Source organism: Gopherus evgoodei, chromosome 24, assembly GCF_007399415.2.
Source record: "Gopherus evgoodei ecotype Sinaloan lineage chromosome 24, rGopEvg1_v1.p, whole genome shotgun sequence".
Classification (NCBI taxonomy): domain Eukaryota; kingdom Metazoa; phylum Chordata; order Testudines; family Testudinidae; genus Gopherus; species Gopherus evgoodei.
In genome coordinates, this window is record NC_044345.1 from 5,462,351 (window position 1) to 5,480,291 (window position 17,941).

At 50.2% G+C, this 17,941-nt stretch overlaps 1 protein-coding gene across 9 annotated transcripts in view; it reads right to left on the bottom strand.

Annotated features, from left to right (window-relative positions):
• Window positions 1–10,585: 10,585 nt before the first annotated feature.
• The window catches only part of ITGA10 (integrin subunit alpha 10), an 80,599-nt gene continuing 73,243 nt past the window's right edge, over window positions 10,586–17,941 (bottom strand). For 6 of the 9 annotated variants that reach the window (XM_030542281.1, XM_030542282.1, XM_030542280.1 and 3 more), the window contains 7 exons: window positions 17,238–17,322; window positions 16,575–16,688; window positions 16,115–16,213; window positions 14,368–14,481; window positions 13,359–13,454; window positions 12,328–12,441; window positions 10,586–11,647 (listed from right to left, as the gene is read on the bottom strand). In XM_030542281.1, the coding sequence (XP_030398141.1) occupies window positions 11,597–11,647; window positions 12,328–12,441; window positions 13,359–13,454; window positions 14,368–14,481; window positions 16,115–16,213; window positions 16,575–16,688; window positions 17,238–17,322 (673 nt within the window). In that variant the 3' untranslated portion in view covers window positions 10,586–11,596. Of the gene's footprint in view, window positions 11,648–12,293; window positions 12,442–13,358; window positions 13,455–14,367; window positions 14,482–16,114; window positions 16,214–16,574; window positions 16,689–17,237; window positions 17,342–17,941 lie in introns of those variants that run through there. The other 3 variants (XR_003997676.1, XM_030542285.1, XR_003997677.1) reach the window with 3 other exon arrangements.

Consider the following 17,941-nt stretch of genomic DNA (forward strand, 5'->3'; position numbering starts at 1 on the left):
GCAAATGTTGAGAGGATTGCTGGGGGGCTTGCAGGGGTGGATGAGGGATTTTGAAAGGTACCAAAAGAATCACTGGAGGCAAAATAGGCAGGAGTGTTGCAACTTCTTTATTAAAGAACACAGAGTCTAGCTTAAAGGGGCCCTTTATGTTAAGGGCTTAATCCAGGATCGTTGGGAGTGAGGAGAGAGACTCCTTTGGGTTTTGGAAACTGACCTATATTCTGAATTGCAAAGTTCCAGACTGAGGGTAACATTATAAAAGCACCTAAATCTTGTTTTCCAAAGTGACCTGGGACCTCATGGATAAGGTTTTGCAGGATTGCTAGTGGCTCTGGGTGGCCAACTTGAAGGAGACTGATCTTTCAGAGAGTCGGTCCATAGCACTTTCTGAAAATTGGGGCCCCTTCAGGCGTTCCGAGTGGCACTCCTCGTAGTTGAGGCACCCAGAGTTACTAGTCACTTCTGAAAATTTTGACCTGTCCTATTGAAAGTCAGCGGGACTTCAGCCCTGAGGCACCTAGGTCACTGGTGAGAATGACGCTTGGGCACTTGATTGGGTTAGTTAGAAAGCTGTGCCCTGGTCACGGCCAAGTGGAACAATCCCAGCGGACTCTGTTGTTAAGCCTGGCTCTGGAATACCATTGCTAGTGCACTGAGTCGAGATTTGAGGCACTGAAGCCGATGGCCCCTCGTTGGAACAGGATGGGAGTGGGACTCCCGGCAGAGTGTTCTTGTGGAAGGGACTCTGCTCTGAAGCTTGCATCCTGGTCAGGGTTTAATTTCTAATGAAAGAGGTACCAGGGCTCAAGGAATCCTTTCACTTTTGTAACTGACACAGCAAAGCCGGAGGTACCAGGGCTATGAACTGCCGAGCCTGGAGTTGCGGGGCTCATCTGGCACGAATGAATCACTGATCTTGGTTCAGCAGAGTCCAATGAGTGCTGGGGAGCATCTGATTCCCCCTCGTTAAGATTGGGACCGTCTTGCTGCGCGCACACCTAGATCTATGTTAAAAGGTCAGGATGCAGTAGGATTTTCCTAAGTGTTGCCTGCTCTAGGAAGCCCCGCCCTCAGCACAGGCTGACCTTGGCACCCCTCTTCCCTCCCCCCCACCCCCAATCCAGAGAAGGTGCCACACAGCTCAATCTGGAGGGTCTAGAGTGCTGCCCGTAATGTGCATTGAATTGTTCGGCGCCATCCACACCAGGGATCTCCTGCTGGGCGAGGATGGTTTATCTTCCTGGCTATAAACAGGGCTGATATGAAGCATACTGAAGTCAATGGGAGCCTCCAGCAGGCCTCAAAATGGGGAACTGGGAGCTGCAAAATCCCCTTTTAGAGCCTCTCAGGAGAAGCTGAAGCTGCAGCACTAGTGGGAGGAGTTAGCAGGATTGGAACACCCCTTCCCTGGCCAGCGAGGATTCGAGAGCCGTGTTAGGCCCTAAAGCGATGAACTCCATAAGGGACAAATGTGTGCGGACTGGGTCTCAGACACACAGCCCCTGTGCCACTGCTCAGGGAAATGCAATTGGCACTGCTAGTGGTTCTTATCCTAGTGTGGCTGGGGCTTAAACTGGTGGGGGGAGAATGGTTGGGTTACAGGAGGGTTTCTGTGAGCAATTTGAGTGGCCCGTGAGGGCCTTTAATGAATAAACTTCAGTTCTGGGAGGTAGCAGAGACGAACATTTGGTTTATTATTATTTGACTGTTCTATTGTGCTAACGCCTAGGGTCCAGCTAGATTGGGAGTCAGTTGTTCTAGGCATTGTATAAACCTACCACATGCCCTTTTTGCAATCTAAAAGTATATTGGTGGTGGGAGGAAGCATCAGGAAATTCATGCTGTGGAGTCTATTCTGTTCTATTCTCTGCATTCTTAGACCGCCCTCATCGTCACTGTCGCATCCGAGCACCTTCCAGTCATGTATTAAGGGATGTGACTAATATCTGCCACAGGAGGCTTGGTTTGGCTTTTGCAAAGGCATCTCTGAGTTCCCGTCATGTGGTAGGACCTGATCTCTCACTTGATGGTGCTGTATGCTAAAGCATAATCACCTGCAAATACATCTCACTGCCAACTACACACCCTCTAGACCTGATATTCAGTCTGTCTCATTCCTGAAATCCTCAATCACTGAAAATGGTTGGGTATTCTGTTGAAATCAAACTCTGATTTTAAAATAAGAAATGAATCCACAGCCAGGCAGACTGATGCTGTTTAACCCAGTGCTTCTCCGGCTGCTGGTCTGCGGTGAGTTTCCTCATAAGAGCGTGGAATAAATAGGATAATATGGCACATTGGGGGGAAAAGAAAATGGCCGGTCCCCTACATCAGATGGCTTGAGAAACACTGGTTTAACCTCTTGCAACCTACCCAAATGGTATCTTGATATTTTCTCCAGTCTTTCTCATCTTCTATTACTGGCACTTGCAGACATTGTTTGCTACATCACAGTCCCCTAGAATTAAAATCCCTGTGTTTGCACAGCAGCTCTCATTCTGCACCTTGATCATAGTGGCTGTTAATTGGGCGGAGTGGGTTTCTGATGCTCACGCAGCTTAATGTCAATATTGTGGCGTATTCTTTTAATGTGTGTTTTCCAGGTTCAGTTCTGATTTCACAGAAAGATCACCCATTTTTTTTTTTTTAGTTTTTTTTTTTTTCCCCCAATCAACTGCCACGTGGCCGTGTCACAACCGACACAAGCAATGTGCTAAGTGTTTTCAGTTAAGACTCGACTCCCCTTGACTGGGGATCTGACTAGGCCAGACTTACGAGGCCAAATTTTCAAAATGTTTGGCACCCAACGCACAAAGTCCTACTGAGTGCCTGGCCACTCATTTTGGTGCTTACACGGGAGGTGAGCTCTTCTGTATATCTGGCTGTTTAGTACATGCAGTTAACCTCTGTCCATTGTGTCACAGGAGAAGTCTGTAAGGGGCATAGTGTATGACTGTTCACTGTAGGGTTGTGTGGGCAACGGCACCTGTTGGTTTTGACTGGGAGTATTTGCTGAAGGGAGATAATTGCATCTCTGCTGCTGAGTGTTTGTCAAAGAGACACTGGCGCTTCAAAATGGTTTGCTTCCCATTTCACCTTGACTGCAGATCTACCTGTCAATGCTGCTTTATTTACAGAAATCTGCTTGGATTGTTCCACCCACTCCCTTGTCTTCAGTGGGAGTTTTTTAAAGTGCTGTGGCTGGCCTGCGTCCTCACATAGGTGACTCGAAAGGCTGCAGGGTTTAAATGATGTGTTGTGCCAGTGAGCTGAGTAGAATTGGTCTGTTCTGTGGCAACGAAAGGCCAGATTGTATCCTTAGAGACAGGGATGTAAAGAGGGGCTAACTCTGCTGACTTTGATTGAATTACTAGCTTTCCTCGGCTGCGACTGAGAGCAGAATGGCGCTCTGGCTCACCTAATTCCATATGTGAATCTTTTGGCTCATTCTGACCATTTATTTCTCCATTCCTCCCCCTGCTTGCTGATTAATTTCACAGGCCTCCGGAAGCAGCTGTTCAAGAAAGAGACAGACGTTTGCTTCCTTGAAGCATTGACATTGAATAATTTAAAAGGGAAAGGAGAGCCAGACGGAGCTTATCCACAAGCTGTTTAGATAGTGGCAGTTCTAACACATTGAATGCAAAGGAAATCAGGTGAAAGGGGGCACGTGGACTGCGTGGTGTATGTGTGTTGGAAGGGGTGGGATAATGGAAGGATGATTAATTGATCCATCCTACCGCTAATTCGGAGAGTAAAGTTAGTGGAGGCTAGGGGCAGAGAATGAGCCTATGTTTGATCTGTAATTAATGACTCCCTGGTGGAGAAGCAGGCTATATTGTGAAGACCTTTTTATGATCAAGGTCATGCCCACACTAAGGGGCTGTAGCACCATCATAGCTATGCCGCTATAGCCTCCATAGTATAGAGACAACCTCAAGCCACGGCAGGGAGTTTTCTGGCAGCGTGGGAGTGCCACCTCCCTGAGCAGTAGGCGATGGAAATATTCTTCCGTCCACCTACCTGCATCTACACGTAAAACCTAGATCAGTTGACCAAAGTTTTAAGTGGAGACCAGGCCCAAGATCGAAATCCCACTGCAAAAGAAACACAATCTTCATTAAATGTTGCAGCGCAGTTGGTAATAGAGAAATCAAATGTGACTAGTAATATGGGTGACTCCATTTTGGGGGAGCCTCACCTTAGCCGCCTTAAAAAGCACTTTATTTTTCAGAAAGTGCAGAACCCCCTCTCCCTATCTCCCTGAAAATCAGGGCTCCTTTCAGGCATCTCAAATTGAGAACCCAGAAATAGAAGTGCCCCCAAATTGCTACTCACTTGAGAAAATCTTGGCTGTCAATTTTTTAAGGCTAGAAGGGACCAGTATAATAATCTAGACCAGTGGTGCTCGGGCGCCTCTGTGGCACATGATATTTAAACACTGTGTGATTGGTTAATAACTTGCATTTAATTAGTAACCAATCAGGAGGCTTTTGCTATGTTAACCAATTGTAGTTGATTTAATAATACTTGGTCAATCATTTTGCTTTGAGAATAATATACGAAAATAATAAAACATACTCAAATGAAACAATCAGTTCACGCTACTGTGGCTCTGCTGGGTACTGTTGATTGCTAATTTGGCTCCTGGACCAATGAGGTCTGAGTATCACTGATCTAGACTGACCTCCCATATAACAGAAATGCTAAACGATTTAGAAAAGCTAGCCTAAGAGGAAAGACTAAAAAAAAACTGGGCGTGTTTAGTCTTGAGAAAAGAAGACTGAGGGGGAATCTGATAAGTCTTCAAATATGTTAAGGGCTGTTATAAAGAGAACAGGGAATCTGCTGTTCTCCATCTCCATTGAAGGTAGAACAAGAAGTAATGGGCTTAATTTGCGGCAAGGGAGATTCAGGTTAGATATTAAGGAAAACTTTCTAACTCGTAAGTGTAGTTAAGGCTTCCAAGAGAACTGGAATCCCTTCACTGGAGGTTTTTAAGAACAGGTTGGACAAAGTCCTGTCAGCTTCTAGCTTGACATTTCGATGATTCTAGAACACAGGCTGTAGAATTTCCCTCTGTTTCCTGTGCCGAGCCTAATAACTTCTAGCTGAACTAGAGAATCTGTGTATCAATACTGAAAATCTCAGGCTGACTTCAAGTGATGGAGAATCCACCATGACGCTTGAGGAACTGTTCCAATAGTCAGTTACTCTCACTCTTAATAATGTGCATCTTATTTCCTTTTCGAATTTTGTTGAGTTCAGCTTTCAGTTTGGAAATGGTCTGTGCAGCCACCAGATGGCTGCTTTGGATTATATTCCCCACTCGGGTTTCACCTGGAACCATGGTATAAATTGATGGCAAAGCCCAGTGTAGCCAACTTCAAAAGCCTCTGTGAAAGAGGAAACCCTGGTCCGGTAACTTTTGGTTTATATGGTACCCAAAGGGGTAGATAGAGAATCTTGAGAAATGCCATTAATCAGGGGGTTTGCCTTGTCCGTATTTAATGATTTAAATGTGTAATCACTGAGATCAGTTAGTTGTGTGACCATGTTTACATTCCACAGAAGAGCTTGTTCATTATTACCGACGTCCCCATATTAAAACATGGGACTGACAAAGAGAGGTGGGAAACCAGAGTAGGAGGCAGCGTTACAATGCACTTGGAAGCCAACTTGGCCTGGTTCTGTTGTCTGTGAATTTGTAATAAACAGCCATCTTACGTGATCACCTTGTCTAGACTTTGTGTTACCATGGTTGCTTTTTGTGGGGCTGTATGGTCAAAAAATCACAAGACTGGCTTAAAAATCCATGAAAACCAACTGCCCAAAAGTGTTGGGTTCTTTGTGATTTGGGAGCGTTCAGGGTTTCCATTCTTAAGCATTCCTTTGCACCTTTTTTAATTTTTATTATTATTATTTTAAAGACAGCTGAAAGTCTCGTGTCATCATATGACTCCAGGAGCTGGAGCTTTAAGAAGCAAAACATGAACTATCACAAGAATTGCGGTTGAATCTATGGGCATTGGCAGCACTGCATTAAGAGGGCTCTGCTGGTGTTGTTTGCCCACCAGAGAATAAGAGGTGAGACTATTATCCCACCAAACAAACAATTTGCCTTTAGTAGGGAAGTTGTGGCTTGTGCATTTGCCCATTTTTTTGTTGATGTAGATGGTCGTGCTGAATTTGACTCCTGCTGCTATTTCAGGGAGAAAGAAGTCCTGGGGGCTAGTCGTAACTGTGCCACTGACTTGTATGTCACTTCCCCTCTCTGTGCCCATGTCACCAGCTGTAAATTCGGAGGTAATAATGTTGACCTCCTTTTGTAAAGTGCTTTGACGTCTATGGATGAGAAGTGTATGTGCACGAGGAAAGTTTTAAGGCATGTTTTCTACCTCTTGCTCATTGCAAGAACCTCCAAAGACGACGACTGAACAGACTGCAGACAAAAAGGCTCTGGGCCTGCTTCTCGTTTGCACTGGGGCCCTTTTATATGGCTCTGGCAGTGTCAAGGGGCCTTCAAGTGGAATTAATTCCATTAGTAACTCACTAGTATTAGAGTCAAGGGTTAAACATTGGATTATTCTGTGCGGTTGACAGCCCAAAACGTCAGTTTCTCTCTTCTCCTTGGGCAGTCTGTTTCCTCTGGTGTGGGAGGGGGTCCCCCTCCCCCCGCCCTTTAGCTGCATAAAAATAGGAAAATTTAATGTTTCAGTCCTCCCGTGGGGCCCAGATGCAGGGATCTGCCATTGCAGGAACCTGTGGCTATGAGACCACAAAATTGGCAGGGGGATGTAGAGCTGGTTATGGGACCTGAAACTACTCTAATGCCTTTTATTTAACTGATTGATTGCTTCCAAGTTGATGGTGTTGCTTTAATTGTAAAACCTCTATTCATCTGGAGGTTGCAAGGTGCTGTACAAAGGAAGTCCAGTGTCATCCCTCTTTTACAGAGAAACTGAGACATGCAGGCATAAAGTGACTTGCCCAAGGTCACCCACCAGGCCAGTGGCAGAGTAGAATCCTTGTCTCCTGAGTCCTAGCCCAGTGTGCTGTCCACTACGCTATGCTGCCTGCCTGCCTGTTGAGAGTTGGGATCCAGTCCCCTCTCTCTCTTCCCCCACAAGTAGCTGCTAATGATTGTTGTCTTAAACCTGGGAGAAGAATTGCACAAGCCAAAACAAAAGCTACATTCAAAGGAGCCTCTTGCCAGCCAGCATCATAGAATGTCAGGGTTGGAAGGGATCTCAGGAGGTAACTAGTCCAACCCCCTACTCAAAGCAGGACCAATCTCCAGACAGATTTTTTGCCCCAGATTCCTAAGTGGCCCCCTTAAGGCTTAAACTCACAACCCTGGGTTTAGCAGGCCAATGCTCAAACCACTGAGCTAAGAAGCAGGCACTGTTTGATTTCGCAGAAGCTGGGAAGACGGATTTGCTCACTACACAGGCAGGCGACTGCAGCTTGGAGGTTAGTGGTGGATTTTAGACCATGTTCAGAGAGACTCTTTGGAGCTTGTTTGCATGGGCCACTTTTCAAAGGGAAGCCATGAGAACACATCCTCTTCATGAATACGTTTTATTTGCTCCAGCAGCAGAGTCACGGATTTGCTTGGTTTTGTATTCAGTGCAGATGGAAGGGGTCAGATTTTCCTTTTGAGGCACAACCAGAGGGAGGGGGAGACGAGAAGTGGGTTGTTAAACAGCGGAACTTCTCCACTGCACATGTGGGAGTGGGAGTCCTAGGGCAAGTGACTGAAATTCGTGAATTGGCTCTTTGCGTGTCCTGTGTGTGTTTTCGGCACTCCGCACAACACTGCTGTGTGCCACAAATAAATCAAGGCTGCGACTTCACCAAATGTTCCCTCTTCCCTCTGTTGGACAGATGTAGATGCCATTGTTTATTTGTAAAGGGCTTTACATGTCAAGTATTAATGGTCGAGTCTGTAATTAGTAGGAATACTTCGTACGCCTGTTAGCGAAGTACAACTTAACAGAGAGTTGAAACATAATGGATCCTTAGCCAGAGGCGCTGTCGTTGGAGTGCCGGGTCGGCTTTGAAAGCTTTGGGTGGATGGATTAGTGTGCAGGCTCCTTTTTCGGGTATGTGGGTTTGTGAATTAGTAAAAATGAAGGTCTGAGATAGAAGGGCTCTTTTCCAGAATCTTTAGGCCAGGAGCAAGGTTATTTTGGTGACCTCTATTGTCCAATTCCTATAAAGGTGGGAGAAGGTTAAGTACACATCAGAAGGATCCTGCTGCCTTCCTGTTGTTGCCTTTCTCCTTAGGTAACTGCTTAACTACCTTTCTAGCGACAGTCATCCTCTTTTCTCTCTGTTCCTTTATTATAAATCATGTCCCAGCAACTGCAGGACCTAACCGCATTAAGGCTTTAATCTACAGTCGGGACTAGCCTGGATTCAGCTGCCCTGAAATGGAGACCAGGACATGCAGAGGGTTTGCTTCGGGTTCAGTTAGTGCGAACAGCTGCAGGATTTAGTCTGCACGGGGGGGACAGGTTCATGGAGGTTATATAGGTTGCTGAAGCCCGGATGTTTTTGTGTGTAGGCGGCCTTGGAGATTTTCTTAAGTCATTCCCCTTACGCAGACAGCAGCTGACGTCCTCAGGCTAGAGAGTGTCTCCGCTAAATGCTACTTTGGGGCAAAGCTCTGCTATTAAAACCAAACCCTCCCCTTCACTTCATGTTGGTGCTGCTTGATGGTTTTGCCTCTTTACCCACTTGGCTACTGGTCAGTTTCAATCTCTGGCATCTGAAGCAGGCTGCTCTTCAGCTTTCATAGAAATGGCGGGCTGGAAGGGACCTCAAGAAGTCATCTAGTCCTGTGCTGAGGCAGGGCCAAGCGTACCTAGACCATCCCAAACAGGGATTTGTCTCACCCAGAGGCGGCTCCAGGCCCCAGCACGCCAAGTGCATGCCTGGGGCAGCAAGCCACGGGGGGGAAGGGGGGGGCGCTCTGCCGGTCACCGCGAGGTCGGCAGGCAGGTTGCCTTCGGCAGCATGCCTGCAGAGGATCCGTTGGTCCCGCAGCTTTGGCAGACCTCCCGCAGGCGCGCCGCCGAATTCCTGGGACCGGGGACCTCTCGCAGGCAAGCCGCTGAAGGCAGCCTGCCTGCAGTGCTTGAGGTGGCAAAATACCAAGAGCCGCCCCTGGTCTCACCTGTTCTTATGCCTCCCCAGTGATGATACACATGCAAAATGGGAAAGGACTGCCTCGGAAGGAGTACTACAGAAAAGGATCCTGGGGTCGTGGTGGATCACAGGCTAAATGAGTCAACAGAGTAACGCTGTTGCAAAAAAAAAAGTGAACATCCTTCTGGGATGTATTAGCAGGAGTGTTGTAAGCAAGACATGAGAAGTAATTCTTCCGCTCTACTCCGCGCTGATTAAGCCTCAACTGGAGTCCTGTGTCCAGTTCTGAGCACTACATTTCAGGAAAGATGTGGACAAATTGGAGAAAGTCCAGAGAAGAGCAACAAAAATGACTACAGAAACCATGACCTATGAGAGAAGATTGAAAATATTGGGTTTGTTTGGTCTGGAAGAGAAGACTGAGAAGGGACATAACAGCTTTGAAGTACATAAAAAGTTGTTACGAGGAGGGAAAGGTTAAGAACAACAATTTTTCTGAGGATGGGACAAGAACCAATTGGCTTAAATCACAGCAAGGGGTTTTAGGTTGGACATTAGGAAAAACTTCCTGTCAGGGCAGTAGAGCACTGGAGTAAATTGCCCGGGGAAGTTGTGGAATCTCCATCCTTAGAAATTTTTAAGAGCAGGCTAGACAAACCCCTGTCAGGGATGGTCTAGATAATACTTAGATCTGCCATGAGTGCAGGGGACTGGACTAGATACCTCTCGAGGTCCCTTCCAGTTCTATGATTTTAGCACCAAATGATAGGAGAATCTCTCTGAACTCTACTGTCTGTATCAGTGTCCGCCACATTCATCCCACTCTAAAACCGTCTCCGCGCTGGCTGGGCATGGACTGCGGAGCTTGAATACCTGCTTAGAGTAGGAGCAGTTTACACTTTGCCATAGGTACCTTCTATTTGTCCAGGCTAGAGTCAAGAAAAAAATCAGTGTCTATTTCAGTGCTGGAGCAGACTCCGCAGTCCAGGGGATGCCCTAGGAACATCCCATCCTACAGTTTTAAAGGGGTTGAGCCAGATACACACAGGAGGCTGCGGCTCTTTCTAACCCTGCTGCTTTGGCTTTTGTGGCCTCTGCCTTTGGAGAAACATGCAGCAGGTGCAAAGCAGTTCAAGCTTCTGGCCTTCAGGCTTGTTCCAGGGGAATGAGTCACATCCTGCTCCACCTGGGCCAGGGTGGAGGCAGCGATGCTACAGAGCAGTAGCAGGGGATGTGATGCTTTCTTACCCGGCCTCCTCCAGCCGGAGGATTTTCTAGCCCCCGACTCTCTCTCTAATCACATGCTGTGTCCCCCCACCCGTACATTTATGCCCAGGCCAGTCTTGTGTTACTTGGACCTGCATCGGAGTGCTGTGTGGCATTCCTGAAAGAGGGGAAAGCGGGGGGGGCAAGCAGTGCTCCCTGAGCTATCGGGCATCCCTTCCCTAATTCCAGCTGTCCTGTTCACGCAGACAGTTCCTCTAATTCCTCACCCTGCAGCCTCTGTGATGCTGGCTGCTCACTCCGCCCCCGCTAAGCCTGGCTCCGTTTCGAATGACTAATGTCGGCCCTACTCTTGCAGCAGGAATGCCCTGAGCCCCCATTGCACCACCCTAAGTGAAGGGAAGCCCCAAGCGGGATGGAGCAGACATAGCCGAGTGACTGGACTTGCACCCTCTTAAAACAGCATCTGCTATAGGACTGTGTGCGGTGAGGTTTATGTTAACTCTTTACAGTCCCGTGTAAGAGCGGGAAAGGACATAGCAAACCACGCTGCAAACTTTATTGACAAGCCCCGGCTGGCTGCAACAAGGTGCAACGACTACATTGCTCAAAGTGCAGTGGGAAACGCCGCGACCGCCGGTGGCCGCAGCTGGAGAGGTGGAAATAGGTTCTGTGAGACAGCATCCGACGGCTGCTGCTGTCTTTCTAATTTCAGCTGGCCTGAGCTGATGAAGTCGAGTGGCTGATTTGGAGATCCACCCTGGCTTATGCGTGTGGGTTTTTTGTGCCTGCTTTGGTAGCCAGTAAGGTTTCCCATAGTCCCTTTGGGCTCAAAATACTTGGGAACCTAGCTGCATCCATCATGCAGCTTAGTTTACGAGCACTAGCAGGGTTACGGGATTAGCGTGCTCCCCCCCCCACAACCTTGGCACACCATCTTTTGAGTTGTGAACCCAAGCAGGAGGGGGTCCTTCTTCCGCTGGTTCTACTGTTGGACCCCATGTGGTACCAGCGAGAGAGGAAGGTGGTACGGTCCTTGGAGCCATGGGGGTGCCAAAGAAAATGTTCATGGGCTAACCGAGTAACGGTCTCTTCTGCTCCTCAGCCCAGCCCCTGCTGCTCTTCCTCGGAGGCAGGTGGGATCCGCTGGAGCATGGTGGGGCTTGAGAGACAGTGAATTTGTTGTAGCAAGGAACGGAGCAGGGCAGCCCCTGCAGTGTCACTGATCCTTCTCCTCTTCCTGGATCTTCCTGTGAGTAAAGAATCCAAGCTGCCAAGAGAGGGGAGAGGAAATTGATGGGTCACTGTGAATTTGGCCAGGGAGGTGTATCTATCGTTAAATAGCCTCAGCCTCCTGACCTTGTTCCAGCTGGATCCTGGGACTTTGCAGCTGTTGGGACTCAGCCACACAGGGCCACTCAGACAAATTAATATGAATGAACCTCAGCTGTGAATTTCTGAAGTGGACTAATGAAACCCCATAACATCTCTGTGTAGCTGTGCTCATTCAGAATTAGTGGCCTTAATTGGGTTTAGCTCAATTCACTTTGGAAACGCAGTCTAATTTAACTAACTCCGAAGTGAATTAAGCTAAACTTAATTAAGGCCACTGTAATTCTGAATAAGAGCATGGTTCAAGGGATTTAATAGGGTATTGCTAGTTTAATTAATGAGGTTTAACTTCCTTTGGGGTCCCTGTGTAAACCTGAGCATTTGAAGCCTGAAGGCCCTGTTACATTCCAACTGGCACCTTTTTACCTCGCTCTGCCAGCATAAAGGGGCCTGAAAAGCAGCTGTGGTGGGCAGGGCTGTAACGCAGCCTCTGGGTTCAGGGCACAGTCCCTGGGGCAACATTTCCACACCCACCCTCAAGTTGAAGTCCTGACAGCTGTTAGCAGGACAGCATCTGGTGTGCCAAAGTTCGTGCTACATTTCTACACGGCTGCCTACCTTCCACAGACAGAATATGATCAGCGCCAGTAGCAGGAGCCCTCCGATGCTGCTGCCGATCAGGATCCATAAGGAGATGGGGATGCGCTTGGGCTGGATAATCTCCAGGACTGTCTGCAAAGAGCTGCTGATGTTAGAAGCAAAGCCAGGAGTTCCCTGCCCGAGTTGGGTATTGAGACCTTAGTGAGGGTTAGCTGCCACGGTGAGGGGTATGGTATAAGACCCAAACAAACCACACCTTCTAAGGACTGTTTGCCTAGTGTGCCATACTGCCCATGGGCCAGCTCACATGCGAGTGACAGAGAGAGTGAGTGTGTGTTATTTCATTCCCCCCAAGGCATTTCTAAAGTGGTGGTGACTGAATTTACACAGACAGTGCTGTATAAGGCTTGTCTACATGGAGCAGGGGGGCTTAGCGGAAATGAGAATCGTGCCCTTAGGATTTAACCCTTTCTCCTTCCCCAAACCTACCTATGAACGAACCAGCTTACAAATGAGTGTTAGAAGCAGTGCCTGGCTTCTAGCCAGCTCCTGCCAACCCAGTTAATGAGCCTGGACAGCAGACACGCCACCCAAGCACTGAGACGATGCCAGGGTGATTTCCCTCCTACTAATTGCAGGGCTCAAGGACTCAACCTGCTATCTTTTGCCACTAACAGTCTTGACCAAATCTTGGCTTGTGAGAACATCTAATGCAGCAGCTGCCACTTGGGCAAATTCACCTTTCACTCAGCTGCTCCATTCCACCTGGCCAGCACCTCCCATTCCCCAATGGTATAAATGTGACCCCAACCAAGGCAGAAATCAGGCAGGGGTAGCCTGTCGTTTTTGCCACCTTGACTTTGACCGTATCTGAACGAGAAAATAAGGCTTCAGGCCCAGCTTGTCGCAGGTATTTAGGTGCCTAAATCCCCCGTCCCAAGGTGGGCTGCAGGGGAGGACTAGAATCCCAAACCACAGCACCGTAGGAAGTGTCCCGCTCTGGCCCCTTGGAGGGCTAGAAACCCCACCTCCAGCCTCCCACCCGCTACCTCTCGCCGGTGCGCTGATTCCTCGAGGAAGAGGAAGCTGTTCTCTTCAGTGACAATTGCAAACGTGCTGACGACTTTCACGGTTTTGAATTTTGCCTGTTGGGAAGAGTCACAAGGGCCAGGGATCAGCCTGGCCTGGTGCAGAGTGGAAGCAGGGAGCCATCAGTTTGAGCCTGAGACCTGGTTTATGCTAGAAATGTAGGTTGGCAGGGCTACAACCCTCAGGGGTGTGAAAAATCCACACCTGGGGGCTGCAACTATCCCAGCCTAACCCCCCATGTAGCCACAGCTGGGGCGCCAAGAGAATGTGGACATCAGCCTGAGCACTCCCGTGGTTTGGGGCGGTGGCACGACTCAAGCAATGGGAAAACCCGTCTATCGTCTGGGGTTACAGCAGCCCGGGTGCTGCTCTTGCCCTGTGCTGGAGCCAAGCCAGCGAATAGGAGGGACCGTTGTGGTCAGCTAGTCGGAGCTCTTTTAGGGATGGCCCTGATTTAATCTGAGCATGTCTTTTAAAGGGAACTTGCACAAGGCTACAGGGCGGTGCAGAGAAGCACACTGCTGGCCGTGGGAAACAAAGGGCCGGCTTTTATCCCCACAGCACCTCCGGGCCCTGCTCTGATGCCTCTTAGCACAGCAGAAGCCTCAGTCAAGATTGAAACTCCCCTGTGCTAGGCGCTGCAGCCACAGAGGGAGAAACTGTCCTTGCCCCCCACCCAGAGCATCCAGTCTAGACAAGATAAAGGGTGGAGGGGAGAGAGGAAGTGACTTTGCCCAAGCTCATTGGCAGAGCCAGGAACAGAACCTGGCTCTCCCATGTCCACTCGACCACACGGCTGCTCCCAGAAACGACTACAGTAATGGATCCAGCTACCCTTGCTTGCCCCAGTGCTGTGAGTCTGGGGTGCCGCCGGTCTGATGCAGCCGTACATGCTACAGATTGAGATGTAGATGGGACACTGGCTATTGTAGCTCCCCCCATATCACACGCACAACTGGGCGCACACACCCTCCTGAAGAAGTCATTGTGGATCACCCTCAGCAGATGGATGGACACCTCCATGTTCTTCTCCAGCTGCTCCAGCTCACACCTGACCATCTGGCACCAGGAGTTGCTGCAGTTCTGTGAGGGGAGCAGAGGCGGGGCCATGAGCACCACACTCCGAACTCGCACCAGCTGACCCCCACCATCACCTTAGGCAAGGGCAGGTAGGGGGTGAGGCTGGTGGTGTAGGTGGGGATGTCTCTGCCAGTGCTAGGACATAGCTAGTTGGATGGCAAGGAGATCACTATGGGGGGAATCCGTCCCAGCGCTCTTGACTCAAGCCAGTCTCACCAGCTCCTTGATGCTTCCCAAAAGAATTTGCAAAATTTGTCCCAAGCAAACATTTTTTTGCCAATAAATTGTCTTTCAAATATGTCACTGCTGGGTGAGTTCTGGGCAGGATATATTTTCCTTCTTTTCCCATCCCCCTCGCTCTCCCCACCCGGGTCATTTTTTAAAATAACCAGGGGGTGGAGGAGAGGAAATGGAAAATCAAACGAAGAAGCAAACGGGGTGCGTTCCAACAGCCATGACTGAAAAATGGAACAAGTTTGTAAAGAAAAACCCAACCACTTCACCCAGCTGTAGGGTAACATTTTCCAAAGTGCAGCTGGGACGGGCTCCTGAATCCCCTTTCTCAGGAGAGACGCAGGCACCTGTCTCCCACTCGCCGGCACTGGTGCTTAAGCTTGTAGGGCCTGGAGCCTCAAAGAGGTGCTGCAACAGCTTGGCGGCTCTGCGTCCTAAGTACCCAAGACCTTCTATAGCATTTTAAAAGCAGCAAAGAATCCTGTGGCACCTTATAGACTAACAGACGTTTTGGAGCATGAGCTTTCGTGGGAGCTCATGCTCCAAAACGTCTGTTAGTCTATAAGGTGCCACAGGATTCTTTGCTGCTTTTACAGATCCAGACTAACACGGCTACCCTCTGATACTTTATAGCATTTTAGCCAGCCGCTGTAGTGTAGACGCAGTTATTCTGCTCCAGAGGAGCGTTCTACCGGTCTAGCTGTTCCCATGCGGGAAGGGGAAGAAGTTATAAGGCACCTTTATACCAGCATCACTACATCCACTCTCAAGGTTGGCCTGGCATAGCTAAATCACTATGGCCACGTCTCTACGGTCAGCGCTGCATGGCCCAGCTGTACCGAGCCTGCTGTGCTGCTGAGGATGTCTGGTGAAGACACGCTATGCCACTAATAGAGTTAAACAGGTATAAACACTGGGTGCAGATTAGGCCCTTTGGAAAATGGGACTTAGATGCTTTTGAACAATGTCACCCACTAACCATTATGTTTTGGGCGGGGGGGGGGGGTGGCAGGGCATAGCAACAGCAGGGGGAATTTAAGGAGGCCCAAAGAAATGACCTGAGCTGGAATTCAGGCAGGACATCAATATTCAGGCTGTCTTTGCCAGGGTGTTGGTGGCAGGGGTGGTGTCCGCCAGCTCTTCAGATGAGCACAAGCCGCCACTTTAGCTTGGTTGAGCTGGACGGCACCTCCCATGTTGCGCGGCAACTGGCTTCGGCTCTGCTGACCTCCCCCGGCCCCAGGGGATAGTGCCCCTTTCTGAATGGACTCTCCCAGTTCTGGCACACCCAAGCTTTATTTGGGGGAGATGTCCCCTCCAAGCATGGATCGAGCCCATCTCTGCTTTGTTTGAGGTCCCTGTGTGAAGGGACTAGGGCCGCTGATGGTGCCATGCCACTCACCAGTCTGTCTGCGTGCAAGAGATCTTCAGGGTGAATAGGAATCACTCCAGCCTGGCTCCGTAGCGTTGCCTCTGTCAGGTTTTGCATGACACAGGTAACCTGAAATGAGACAGCACATGGCAGTATGGTCGCTACAGGGCCCGGTAGGAATAGGGCCTAGAGGGGGGATTTGGGGGCTGGCGCTGAACAGACAGACAGCCCGTTACAGGGCAGGGGATCCTACCAGATCTGCCCCCTTCTCTCTCTCCAATTATTTCAGGTGCAGCAGCACCAATGATGGAGAGCACTAGAGACTTTAGACCTGACTTCCTCTCCCATGCCTGAGCCATGAGCCCATTCAGCCCATGCTGCCAGCTGGAGCTGAGTGGGTCTAGCAGCTGTTAGCACATGGGGAAGGGCTGAGGGCTGGCCCAGGGCGAGAGGACTGCTCCTGCTTCTGTCTCACAAGCCAAGGACTCACGTTGTCTGCGATGATGTGTGTGACGGAGAGGAAGTAGCTGCGCCGGAAGGCCATGGCAGGGAGGTACATTATGACGGAGAGGTTCCTGACCGTATAGCAGCCGAGGTTCTGGACCTGCACGGAGACAGGAGCCATGCCGTTCGAGAGCTGGCAAAGGGCAGGGGCCAGCTCCTAGCAGTGCCAACCTTAAGCAGCCATCCAGCCTAGGCTTGAGGTCTATGCACCAGCTGTCCAGGAAAGATCCTGGAACTGCCCAGAGAAGGTTGCCTCCGATGGTTTGCTCTTGGGGGGGGCAGGGCCAGTTGGCTTATGTATTTGTACAGCACCTAGCACCGCCTCTGTGACTGCTCAGCGCTACGACTCTTCATGCACCCTGCTGGATAAAGCCTCCATTGGAGCCCTGGGCTTGGTTCATTAAGGGGATGCTTCGGATTGGTGACCCCTGGAATTCAAAGACCCCCGAGCTCTCCAAGTGGCCACGCTCCACTCCTAAGGGGTTTTCCCAGAGGCATGGCCGGAAGAGGAGCCGACGTGATCTAACCCCAGCCCCGAGAGTTGTAGGGCCCCCCCATTCCAACCAAGCCCAGGAGCTGCAGGAGGCATCCCCCGCTGCCCCTGGTCTCTTGGGAGGAGCTGCCCCTCTCCCCCGCGCATTGCTGGTACCTTGATGGTGGTCTTGAACTCCGGCCCGACGCTGCTGGAGAAGGTGCCCGCCGGGTGCACTTCATAGCGGTTCAGGGCGGCCTCGCTGCAGAGACACGGCATGACTGGGGGGGTGACATGGTGCAAAGCAGATCGTCCCCTAGCGCCCCGACCCTGCTGTCTCCAGACACCTCTAGCCCCCAGATCACAGGGCCTGCCGGAGACTGGGGGAGCCTGGACTAATTTGGGGGCAGGGGAGCACTGTCAGAACAGTCCCTACTCAGGTGGTTTGTGGGGCAGAGAGCCCGATTTATCCCCCGGGAATGGGCAGGAGCTGCAATGTGTCCTCCTGCGGGGACTGGCCAGTTGCAAACAGGCAGGTTTGGTGCTGGGGCTCAATCATCTAACTGGCCAGGAGGCCAAGTCTACTGGAATCTGGCCATGTTTTCCCCGGGGCTTGGCCCTGGCCCAAGCAATTTGGAGACTGCTTGGGACTCTGGGAGGCCCTAGTGCTGGCCTAGTGGGGGGATGGATTTCCCTACATCCCCCTGCAGCAGGGCCAGACTGGGGAGGCGGCGCAGGGTCTATTAGCCCCCCACAAATCAACTCAGACTTAGCCTCGGGGTCCCCTCCCCGCCTGCAGGAGAGGGGTGCCCCAGTTTAACTTCCAGTGCACCTTCAAACCGGTTTAGTTCTACCAATGCCAACAGCTGCGGTTGGAACAC